Source organism: Panthera tigris, chromosome C2 (assembly GCF_018350195.1).
Source record: "Panthera tigris isolate Pti1 chromosome C2, P.tigris_Pti1_mat1.1, whole genome shotgun sequence".
Lineage (NCBI taxonomy): Eukaryota > Metazoa > Chordata > Mammalia > Carnivora > Felidae > Panthera > Panthera tigris.
Window position 1 is genome coordinate 92599443 of NC_056668.1, and position 12748 is coordinate 92612190.

General features: G+C 33.2%; 1 protein-coding gene across 12 annotated transcripts in view; it reads right to left on the minus strand.

Annotated features, from left to right (window-relative positions):
- Positions 1 to 12748, minus strand: part of ECT2 (epithelial cell transforming 2) — a 64374-nt gene that overhangs the window by 14343 nt on the left and 37283 nt on the right. For all 12 annotated transcript variants that reach the window (XR_006207595.1, XR_006207598.1, XR_006207597.1 and 9 more), the window contains 4 exons: positions 9002 to 9080; positions 8719 to 8838; positions 5199 to 5337; positions 3754 to 3908 (listed from right to left, as the gene is read on the minus strand). Coding sequence is in view for 4 of the 12 variants with exons in the window: in XM_042956606.1 (XP_042812540.1) it covers positions 3754 to 3908; positions 5199 to 5337; positions 8719 to 8838; positions 9002 to 9080 (493 nt within the window). In the remaining 8 variants the exon portion in view is untranslated. The remainder of the gene's footprint in view (positions 1 to 3753; positions 3909 to 5198; positions 5338 to 8718; positions 8839 to 9001; positions 9081 to 12748) is intronic.

The window sequence follows — 12748 nt, forward strand, 5'->3', positions numbered from 1 at the left end:
TAGAAAGGAACAGAGAACATCACAAAAAACACCAATTTTATGGTAACACAAAGGCACTAAATTCATATCTGTCAATAATCACTCCGAATGTTAATGGACTAAATGCTCCAATTAAAAGACATATGGTATCAGAATGGATTAAAAAAAAAATCTATATGCTGCCTACAAGAGATTCATTTTAGACCCAAAGACACATGCAGATTCAAAGTGAAGGGATGGAGAACCATGTATCATAGTAATGGAAGTCAAAAGAAAGCCAGAGTAGCCATACTTATATCAAACTAAAATTTAAACCAAAGACTGTAACAAGAGATGAGGAAAGGCATTACATCATAATTAAGGGGTCTATCCATCAAGAAGACCTAACGATTGTAAATATTTATGCCCCCACTTGGAAGCACCTAAATATATAAATCAATTAATAACAAAGAAATTCTTTGGAAATAATACAATAATAGTATGGGACTTTAAAACCCCAGTTACAACAATGGACAGAACGTCTAAGCAGAAAATCAACAAGGAAACACTGGCTTGGAATGACACACTGGACAAAATGGACTTAACAGATACATTTAGGCTATTTCATCCTAAAGCAATGGAATACATATTCTTTTTGCGTACACATGGGACATTCTCCAGAATAGATCACATACAGGGTCACAAATCAGCCCTCAACAAGTACAAAAAGACTGAGATCATACTATGCATATTTTCAGATCACAGTGCTATGAAACTTGAAGTCAACCACAAGAAAAATTTGGAAAACCCTCAAATACTGGGGTTAAAGAACATCCTACTAAAGAATGAATGGGTTAACCAGGAAATTAAAGAGGAAATAAAAAAGTACATGGAAGCAAATAAAAATGAAAACACGACAGTCCAAAACCTTTGGGATGCAGCAAAGGCAGTCCTACGAGGGAAGTATATACAATACAGGCCTACCTCAAGAAACAAGAAAAGTCTCAAATACACAACCTAACCTTACACCTAACGGAGCTAGAAAAATAACAGCAAATAAGGCCTAAAGCCAGCAGAGAAAGGAAATAATTAAGATTAGAGCAGAAATAAATGATACAGAAACAACCTAGTAGAGATCAATGAAACTAAGGGCTGGTTCTTTGAAAGAATTAATAAAACTGATAAACTCCTAGCCAGACTTAACAAAAACTAAATAAAATCATGAATGAAAGGGAGTGATCACAACTAACACCACAGGAATACAATTATAAGAGAATACTGTGGAAAATTATTTGCCAACAAACTGGGCAATCTGGAAGAAATGGACAAATTCCTAGAAACCCACAAACTACTAAAACCAAAAGAGGAAGAGATAGAAAATTTGAACAGACCCATAACCATCAAAGAAATTGAGTCAGTAATCAAAAATCTCCCAACAAACCAAAGTCCAGGGCCAGATGGCTTCCCAGGGGAATTCTACCCAGACATTTAAAGAAGAGTTAATACCTAGGCTTCTCAAACTATTCAAAAAAATAGAAATGGAAGGAAAACTTCCGAACTCTTTATACAAGGCCAGCATTACCTTGATTCCAAAACCAAAAAGGAGAATTACAGGCCAATATCCCTGTGAACATGGACACAAAAATTCTCAACAAGATACTAGCAAATCAAATTCAACAGTATGTTAAAAGTTATTCACCACAATTAAGTGGGATTTACTCTTGAGCTTCAGGACTGGTTCAGTATTCTCAAATCAATCAACGTGATATACCACATCAATAAAAGAAAGGATAAGAACCATATTATCCTTTCAATAAATGCAGAAAAAGCATTTGACAAAATACAGCATCCATTCTTGATAAAAACCCTTAACAAAGCAGGGATAGATGCAACATACCTCCATATTATAAAGGCCATATATGAAAGACCCACAACTAATACCATCCTCAACAGAGAAAATTGGAGAGCTTTTCCTCTATGATCAGGAACAAGACAGGTATGCCCACTCTCACCATTACTGTTTAATCAGGACATTGCTAAACGTTTGCTGCCATCTTGTGGCTAGCTTATATGAAATTTTTTTCATTAGCTGTTTTATACATCAGTTCTAGAATTATTAGCCATCTTGTGGCTAGTAATTCAATAGATTGTATTTTAAGGAAATTTTTCCATTAACTATTTACATTTAAGTATTATGGTTATACATTTGGAAAGGACTTCATAAGCAATCTAGTCTGACATTGTGATAAATGTAGGATTAATTTCTACAATAAGCAGTCACTATACTGGAAGGATCCATTTTTTATATGGATACCTAGAACTATGAAAAAAAATCCCTCTTAACAATGAGCACTTTTGTAAGCTTTATAACAAAAGCCATCTCTATTATTTTTCTAGTCAGCATTGTTGTAGGCACTAGCTGTATTTTCTTCCATGGAACTTTTTGTGGAACAATCCTTTATAACAACATATTGTTAGTGCATAGAAATTAAAAAAAAAATCATGCTGGATTGAAGCATTCTATAATAATTAGGATAAATTTGTCAATTTCAGGGTTTTATTCCTTGGTTTTCCCTGTCATGTCACTTGTTGAAAAAGAGAAATTGAAATCTTCTGCTTAAAAAAATAATAATTCAAAATGTCTGTTAATTGTTCAACACCTAGGCAAGAGGTTTTAATCAAATACTACCTATTCTATAAATCACTATAATTATACCTCAACAGCCTTCAACGTCAGACTTAGCTATGATAAAATAAACATTTATTTCCAACAGGAAATGTCCAAGGCAATCTGTTATAGTACTAGGGTAATGTAAAGGATTGCTTATCATTACATTCTTCTCTATCTATGTCATTTGTCCAAAGATGAAAAGGTCTATACCTGTCTATCACATGTCTCTCCCATATATAATGAAGAAATCAAGTTATTTGTAAAGGGACCTAGGTTTCATCCAAGATATACTATAGACTACCTGATTTCTGTGAGTCATTTAACTTCAATAATTTGATTTTCTCATGTAGCTGCATTTAATCTGTATAAGATAATTATATATTCACAAGAGTATTTGATTTTCAGAGGATGGACTAAGAAAACTGGATTGGCAACTTGCCTAAGAGAAAAACAACTTGTTACAACTTACCTACTGAATTCAACAAAGGTAAAAGAACAATGGAACAAAATACCCTCTATTTTACAAATAGCCAGGTCAAAGAACACCAATGAAAATCACAGGGTACATCAGAACAAGTCCCCAAAGCCCCACTAAATCAGAGGCACAGGAGCTATTAGCCTTTCAGTAAACTAGGCATTCAAAATGGTCTCATGTGTCTATACTTAAAAAAAATTTTTTTTAATATTTATTTGTTTTTGAGAGAGACAGAGAGAGAGGGGGGGGGAGAGAGAGAGAGAGAGAGAGAGAGAGAGAGCGAGTGAGCGAGCACGAGTGGGGGGGTGGGCAGAGACAGAGGGGGACACAGAATCTGAAGCAGGCTCCAGGCTCTGAGCTGTCAGCACAGAGCCTGATGCGGGGCTCGAGCTCACGAACCACAAGATCGTGACCTGAGCCAAAATCAAATGCTTAACCAATGAGTCACCCAGGTGCCCCTCATGTGCCTATACTTTTAAAAATCTTTTCCAAAACAACTTATTAAGCCGGTTTTCCTCAACACACATAAAGTTAGAACTTTCCTACATTCATAATTTCATAATTACCAAGTCATTAGAAATGTAGGGTTAGTCTGAATGCATTGTAATGAAGTTAAAACTTTCATTATAATAGTGGTTTAAGAACTTACAGCATCTGCTTTACAAATGGTATTGGCTACATGTCGACATAGCATCTTTAGCCAGTTCTCTTTTGGAAGTTCCTCTGATGTCATCTGGAAACTGAGCAGCACATTTGCCCGCTCTGTTGGTGGCCTCACAAGCAAGGCAAAAGCATTATGGCAATCTAGGGTTCCAGAATAATCATAGACATTAAGTGTTACTCCTTGCAAAATGAAAGATTTATGCAAGTTTAGTTCCCTCAGAGCAACAAAACTCCAATGAAATGATCTCTTCCCCACCCTTTCCATCCTCTATATTTTTAACTACACAAGGAACATGATATTACACTGAAACACTGGCAAGAATTATAACAGTAAGTACCATGTGAGAGACCAACAATGATGATTTAGACATTAAGCAGTATTTTCTATGAAATTTAATATTTTCTGAGAAAGTTTTTTTGAATTAGATCACTTCTTAGAATTCCAGAATTTAAGTTTTAAATTAAAATGGCATTATAAGACTAATTTGATACTTAAATCAAGTTCAAAGAAATCAAATGTCCAAATATTAAAACTTTCACAAAATGGTTTTGGACCAAAATACTAAAACAGAACCTATTTTAAATAATAATCCATAATTCAAATTCAAAAACATGGAGAGGATTTAAATAAATGCACTATTGTAACACTTAATACATCCAGAATCTGACAACCAAATAAAGACACAAAGTAAGTTGTTATTCATGTTTTCTGTGATTGTTTCTCATAAACTCAAATCCTTCCATCATTAGAGGATGAGATCAGTAATGGAAACAGCTTACTTGTAAAAAAAAATAGGTCCTAACATCTAAAATATGGCCATGCACACACATTACTAAATGCCAATTAAACAGATCATACTGTTTTTGATAATTTCAGGCCTTCAGAGAACCCTCCCTAACACTACCACAGTTGAGTAAAAGCTCTCCTTAACACACATTTGACCCATGTTGAGTCTACCATAGTTACTTTGGGTACATTTATTCACGCACATCTCTCCTGGTCATATTCTAAACATATTTCTAGCAATGCAGCCATTGCCAACAAGAAAGCAATAGGATGCAGGGCACAGGTAATAGACTGGTGATTTCTTTTGGATTCTAAAGGAACGAAATAAGTTTTGATGTGGGAAGAAGCTAGGTTAGGACACTATCCTGACATGAAACCATTTAAAAGCTCTTCGTCCCTTAAGGGATGAAGACACCCCACAGGATGAGATAGCATTTTCATTTGAGAAAAATAAAACATCAAGTAGGTTCTAGAGAAGACTTTGGATAGAAGTATAAGAAAAATTACTTTACCAATACTAACCAACTATATTTAAAGATAATTTACCAGTTTTAAGAAAGAAAGAAAAAAAAAAACGGAGTGAATCAAACCTACAATGATTATGAACTATTTTCAGTTAACCAACATTTATCCAATGAGCATACCTTCTGTTTCTCTTATGTCCAGCACTTTCTTAATTTGAGAAAGAGGCATGAGATGAATATGCTTAAGAGAAGCTGGGGGTCGGGTATGGCCATGAGGACTCCTAAAAGTGCCAATAACCTTATGCCGTTTTCTTGCTATCTGATTACAGAAAAAAAAATAATAATAATATGAATGAAAACTATTAAAGACTAAATACTTAAAAATGACACTAATGACATAAATCTACATGCAATTCACTTGGCTATTAATCATCCCAGAATTACTATGCAATAAGAAGCAGAGTTACCATGTAACAAATTCATACATGTAATTGTATAGCAGAAATGTTCATGCATATATAAGAAGAACTTAAAAAGTTAGGAAAACAGACCAAGGGACAGGATCTAAGCAAAAGGTCCGCGAGGTGTGAAAGAACTTAGAAGCATTTTGAGAAGGAATAACATCATAGGATACAGGAATCTTCAATAGAAGGCCCTGAGTTCAGGAAAGGGAATAGCTGCTCTGGGATCTCAGTCGTGGGTTCAAAAGGTAATCGATTTTAGTTGAAGAGGAGAATTCACAATTATCTCAAATCCTGTACAAGGCACTGAGGACAAAAGAGTAAATAATATAGAGATGGTTCTGGTGCTCATGATAGTTAGGTATCATTGAGAAAGAGGCAGGGTAAAGAAGTAACTAACTAAATAATACACTAAACAAATGATACAAATTATAAACTCAAGGTACAGTGTTAAAATATAACTTTACCTAAGCTGGGAACTTCTACAAAAGGAGGAGATAGGTAAAGTAACTAGAGAAGACAGGAGCAAAATCAGAAAGGGCCTTGTAATTCATGATGTACTGAATTCTGTGAATTTTATAAGGTCTTTAAATTTATTATTTTCATTTCCATGAAAGCCTAACGTATTATTTTGCCTTTTTAAAAGAAAGTCTCTTTTGAGGTTATAATCATCAACTGAAAGACGAAAGACATTAACACAAAATGATTTAGGTTAAGTTACTTGATGAATTGAGATTGGTCACCATCATGAATTCAATATGGCTAAAAATGCACTACCCTGGGTTGGCTATTGGAAAAGATCAAAAGGCAGTCAATATCATATTCACATTGAAGCAGAAATACAACTCAAATAAATGTTACATATCAAATACTAAATTTTAATTTACATTAATATAGTAAAAATAGGCAATAAAGATGAAATAATTTCTACTATAAATTTGAATATAGTTTTAAATCAATTTGGCTAAGCTAAGCAAATAATTTTTAATTTTATTTTTTATTTTTTAAAATTTACAACTAAATTAGTTAGCATATAATGAAACAATGATTTCAGGAGTAGATTCCTTAATAATGCCCCTTACCCATTTAGCCCATCGCCCCTCCCACAACCCCTCCAGTAACCCTCAGTTTGTTCTTCATATTTATGAGTCTCTTCTGTTTTGTCCCCCTCCCTGTTTTTATATTATTTTTGTTTCCCTTCCCTTATGTTCATCTGTTTTGTCTCTTAAAGTGCTCATGAGTGAAGTCATGATTTTTGTCTTTCTCTAACTTCACTTAGCATAATACCCTCCAGTTCCATCCACATAGTTGCAAATGGCAAGATTTCATTCTTTTTAATTGCCGAATAATACTCCATTGTATATATATATATACCACATCTTCTTTATCCATTCATCCATCGATGGACATTTGGGCTCTTTCCATAATTTGGCTATTGTAGATAGTGCTGCTATAAACATGGGGGTGCATGTGTCCCTTCGAAACAGCACACCTGTATCCCGTGGATAAATGCCTAGTAGTGCAATTGCTGGGTCGTAGGGTAGTTCTATTTTTACTTTTTTGAGGAACCTCCACACTGTTTTCCAGTGTGGCTGCACCAGCTTGCATTCCCAACTAAGCAAATAATTTTAAAGTTCATTTTTAAAAAGGAAAAACAATGACAAGTGCCAATATCAATGACACAAATGTTAGCACATCAAGGTAAAAACTCAAACAGAGATAAAATATAAAAAGGAAAATATATAAATCCTCAATTTAGATTCAGTAAAATATCCTCTGTCCTATTTAAGAGAAGTCAGTATAGATTTTATCCATTTTAAATGTTTCTAAGTTTTATCATTTTCTTCACTCCAGATTTGCTAAGATTTTTTTTTTTTAATAAGCTAAAGAATAAAAGTTTAGGATTATAAGTCTTGAAGTCCAAATTTAATAATAGACATAAAGCTGTTTCAGTTAATGTGATTCTGAGTTAGGGAGGCTTAAGAGAAACTAGAACAAAAGTCAGTGGATTTAAGAAGGTAAAGGAAATGAGGAACCAGGGTATCACATAATGTACTCAAAAGCTATGGGGAGTAAGCAATGACAGGAATTAAAGTGGCAGGTAAGTCAATGAGACAGTTATAAAAAACTTCATGGAATCTGAAGAAGATGTATGATCAAAAATTTAAAGCCACAACTCTCTCAGGATTCAGGGGATAAAACCCAGAATGGATTAGCAACCTAACCTATTAGATGAAAGGTGCCAGTTGACCTGGGCACTTTAATAGGAAGAGAAGCAAAAGCAAACAAATAGAAGTACTGAGCAACTATGTAAAGTAAAACCCCATTGGAAATTGACTTCACCTACCCCTGTTCTCCAAAACAAAGCAGGCTGAAGTTCTCCTTATAGAGGAAACAAGTAGTTCAGAATTATCTGCCTCACGACTTTTTCAGTTAGGGTATGGTCAATTATGCATAGTATTTTCACTGTCTTTTGTATTTTGTGACATTACTGATCAAATAGAAATAGTTTTTCATTAACCTCACTACAACAAAACACTGCATTTAACACAAGTCAATTTTTGATGAGATTTTATTAGGCCTATAACTGTACACGGTTGGCTCTCTAAGATTCCCTGTATTTTATACTAAACAATAATGTATGTAAGAGGGCAGCACTTCAAGAGAAGTATAGTAGAAAAGGATAAAAGGAAGAGGTACAGACTTTAAATAAAAGCTTTAATAGATGAGAATTTTAGAATTATAATCAGTGTAGCCCATCTGATATGCTAACCACTCATTTACCCTAAAATCTGTTGTCTTAAGGGATCATCAGGGGATCATGATTCTTAATATTCAATAATCAAGTTATTCTACTCTTCAACAAAATATTGGCTCCTTCTTTGATTGAAAAATCTACTTCAATTTCAAATTATTTTGTAGATCTTGAATAAACATACTTAATAGAGCCAGTAAGTTCCTGAATTCTTGATCTAAACATTTATTAGCATGGAAATAAATTTTCATTTTGACTTGGATTTTAAGTCATGAAAATTCATCATACTTCTTAGTATTAGGCCTTCTCCTAAAAGTATTCTATTAATACTACTGAACCAACAATTGGGCTCAATTTAAAAAAAAAAAAAAATGTGTTTTGTTAACTTTAACTTCTACATTATACTTCAATCAAAGCTTGGCTTTAAACATTCAGGCAAGTCACACAGATCAGCAGTGTTATACTATATTAAGTACAAATTTACCTCCAGGCAGTCATTGAAGAGAAAGAGAGTTACTTGCTCTCCTCTGTCACAGGGGTGTTCACCTAGAGAAATTGTTTCAACTCGTTGGACTAAGCTTCGGTGAGAAGACAAAAGATTTGCCTGTATAGATTGAAAATATTAGTAAAAGAGATCACTGGGTAGTAATCTTTTTAAAGTTATAATTTAAAAGAAAATGGTACCGATATTCTGTTTATATTAAAACTATAAACTCTCAGTACCAAAAAAGAAAATAAACTAACAATCATCAAAAATGAATACTTACTGGGCATCCATCTACTTCATAAACAACATCAAATATTTGCTTTTGAGCTTCTGTTTTTCTCTTATCCTCATTAATATGGCTGAAAAATTAATAAATTTAGTTTAGAACTTCAACTTTAAAAAAAATTAAAATATGAAAACTGCATTCAAAGATATCTCTTGTCACAAAAAAAGATCTTCCATGCAAGTCTATCTTAATTTTGACAACTGAATCAGTTAAAACACCTCCTAAAAGTATCCTACCATATTAAAAAAATTCTAAAGAATCCTTCAGAAAATTATGTTTTACTAACTTCTTTCTATATTCCTTTTTTACTATACTATGTATTTCCTAAAATAGATTAAACCTGTACAACTTCAAGTTAACAGAAGTTTTATTAGTTAAGGTTTTATGTAGCTCATTCCCAAGTCATATGTTAATCATTTCAGTAAAACAAAAACTAAGACTACTACTTCCATATAAGATGAAATTAAGAAGGAAAGGATACACCTTCTTCCTGAAACAACTAAAAACCATCAAAATATAAAGAATCAAGTGTTGTTAAGATACTAGGAAGTCAATTCCTATGAGACAAGAGACAAATAAGGCAATCCCAACTAACTATATGCTGTCTATAAGAGACATTCTTTAGATTCAAAGACATAAATAGGCCGAAAGTAAAATGGCAGAAATAAATACTCTACCCAACAAAAGCAAAATACACATTCTTCTCAAGTGTGTATGAACCATTTTCCAGGGTAGGCCATAAAATAGGCCTCAAAAATTCTGAGAGGATTGAAACAATACAAAGAATCTTCTCCCACAACAAGGAGTAAAACTAGAAATAACAAAAGAAAACTTTGGAAATTCAGAAATATGTGGGAATTAATAAACAGCATACCCCTAAATAACCAATGGGTCAAGAAGAAATCATAGGGAAATTATAAATTCTTTGGGGAAAAAAAAAAAAAACAAAAAACTGATGAGATACAACTAATGCAGTACCTACAAATTTATAGCTATAAGTGCATGTAATAAAAAAAGATCTCAAATCAATAACATGTTTACGTTACTGATTTAAGACTCTAGGGAAAATAAGTAAATCTAAAGCAAGAGAAAGAAAGAAATCATACAGTAGAAATTACTGAAATAGAGAATAAAAAAAATAACAAAAATCAACAGAATGAACTGGTTCTTTGAAAAGACTGACAATATTGACAATCCTTTAGCTAGGCTGGCCAAGAAAACAAAGAAGACTCAAATTACTAAAATTACGACTATAAGATGGAACATCATTACAAACCTTATAGAAATAAAAAGAATATGAGAATACAATGGACAATTGCATGTCAACAAAGTAGATAGCTTAGATGTAATGGACAAATTCCTACAAAGAAACAAACTATAGAAACTGACTCAAGAAGAAATAAAAAGTCTGATTAGGTCTATAACAATAAATTCAAGTAGAGATTCTAAAGCCCAAGTAACTTCATTGATGAATTCTACCAAACACCTAAAGACTTAATACAAGTTCTTCCCAAGTTCTTCCAAAAAAACAGAAGAATACATTTTCCAATGTATTTGTTAAGACCAATATTAGCCTGATACCAAAGCAGGAGACATCACTAGAAAATTGTAGACCAATATCCCTTACGAATACAGACACCAAAATCCTTAACAAAATACTAACAAACCAACTCCAGCAACATTTAAAAAAGATTATGCACCATAAAAAAGTAAGATTTTTATCCCAGGAATACAAGTTTAAGTGAAAATTCAAGGGACCCAGAATAGTCAAAACAATCTTGAAAAGGAAGAATAAAGTTGACAGACTCACATTTCCCCATTTTAAAACTTAATACACAAAGCACAGTAATCAGGACTGTGTAGTACTAGAATAATCATAGTCATTTAGGATCAATGAAATAGAATTAAGAGTAGGACAGAAATAAGCCCTCACATTTATGGTCAGCTGATTTTCAGTAAAGATGCAAAAGAAATTCAGTGGAGAAAGGATGGTCTTTTCAACAAATAGTACTAGAAGAGAGTTCCATATACAGAAATAAACATTGATCCATACCTTGCGCCTTATACAAAAATTAACCCAAAATGGATCATAGACCTAGATAATTTTTACCTAATAACCAAAAACAAAAAATTTCTTGAGGAAAACAGAAAAAAATCTTTGTGACCTTGGGTTAGGTCAAATTTTTTTAGATAAAAGTACCACCCATAAAAAATAATTGATAAGCTGGACTTCATAAAAATCTAGAACTCCTGTTTTTTGAAAGAAATTGTTAAGAGAAAAAACAAGCCACAGACTCCAAGAAAATATCTGCATATCACATATCTGACAAAAAACTTTTAACCAGAACAAAGAACTCTCACAGCTCAATAAGACGACAATCCAAATTAAAAAACAAAAACAAAAACAAAAACAAAAAAAAACAGACAAAGGATTTGGACATGCATATCACCAAAGAAGATGATATGGATGGCAAATAAGCACATAAGAAAATGCCCATCACTTATCATTAGGGAAAACACAAGTCAAAACTACAATTAGATTTCACTACACAACTATTAAAATTTCACAAATTAAAATAACTAATCATCCGAGAGTTGGTAAGGACATGGAAACACTGAAACTCACCATTTACTGTTGGTAGGAATGTGAAACATTACAACTACTCTGGAAACAGTTTGACAATTTTTTTAAAAGTTACACATATTACCTACTATACAACCTAGCCATTCCTACCACTAGGTATTTATCCAAGAGAAAGGAAAACATATATTCATACAAAGACTAGTTCACAAATGTTCATAGCAGCTTTAATGGTAAGAGCCAGAGCTGGGAAAACAATCAAAATGTCCAACACATGAATGGATCAATCAGTTGTGGTACAACCATACAATAGCAAACAAGAATAGGGGATGCACTACTGATAAAAGCAACAGTAAAGATGAATCTCAAAATAATCAGCTGAGTGAAAAAAGACTCACAAAACACAACATACTGTCTGATTCTATTTAGATAAAATCCTAGGAAACGAAAATTATACACATAAAAAGAATAGTTGTTGCCCTGGGATAGGAAGTACTGGGAGAGGCAGGGAAAGGGATTATTACCAAAAGGCATGAGTACACTTTTGGAGGTGATAGAAATGTTCCTTATCCTGATGGTAGTGATGGTTCTGTGGGAGTGTATATATACCAAAATTAACCAAACTACATTTGAAACATACATAGTTTCTAAAAACAAAACATACACATACTGAAGCTACTAGAGCATATATCTATAACAAATTAATCTATATAAGCTAATATATGTAACTAATATTGTAAGAATCTAATTTTAGGGTTTTTGGTTTGCCTAAATGGCAAAGGCTAGTTAAATGGCACTATCTCTTTATTTCCTTTACCTGAAAAATTATGGTTGTTTCAGTCAACCACAATACGCATTTAATCCCTAGGCTAAATATTCAAAAATCTCAAGAAATGAGATAGAGATGTGGTCAAACTCTATTAGGTTTGTAAGTCAGCATCACAATTCATCCTTAAAATAACAGCTCCTATAATTCAACATTTATTGAAAACCTATTAAGAGCATGGCATTTAGGATAAGGATATATTAGGGGTGCCTGGGTGGCTCAGTCGGTTGAACGTCCGACTTCAGCTCAGGTCATGATCTCACAGCTGGTGAGTTGGAGCCCCAGGCTCTGTGCTGACAGCTCAGAGCCTGGAGCCTGCTTCGGATTCAGTGTC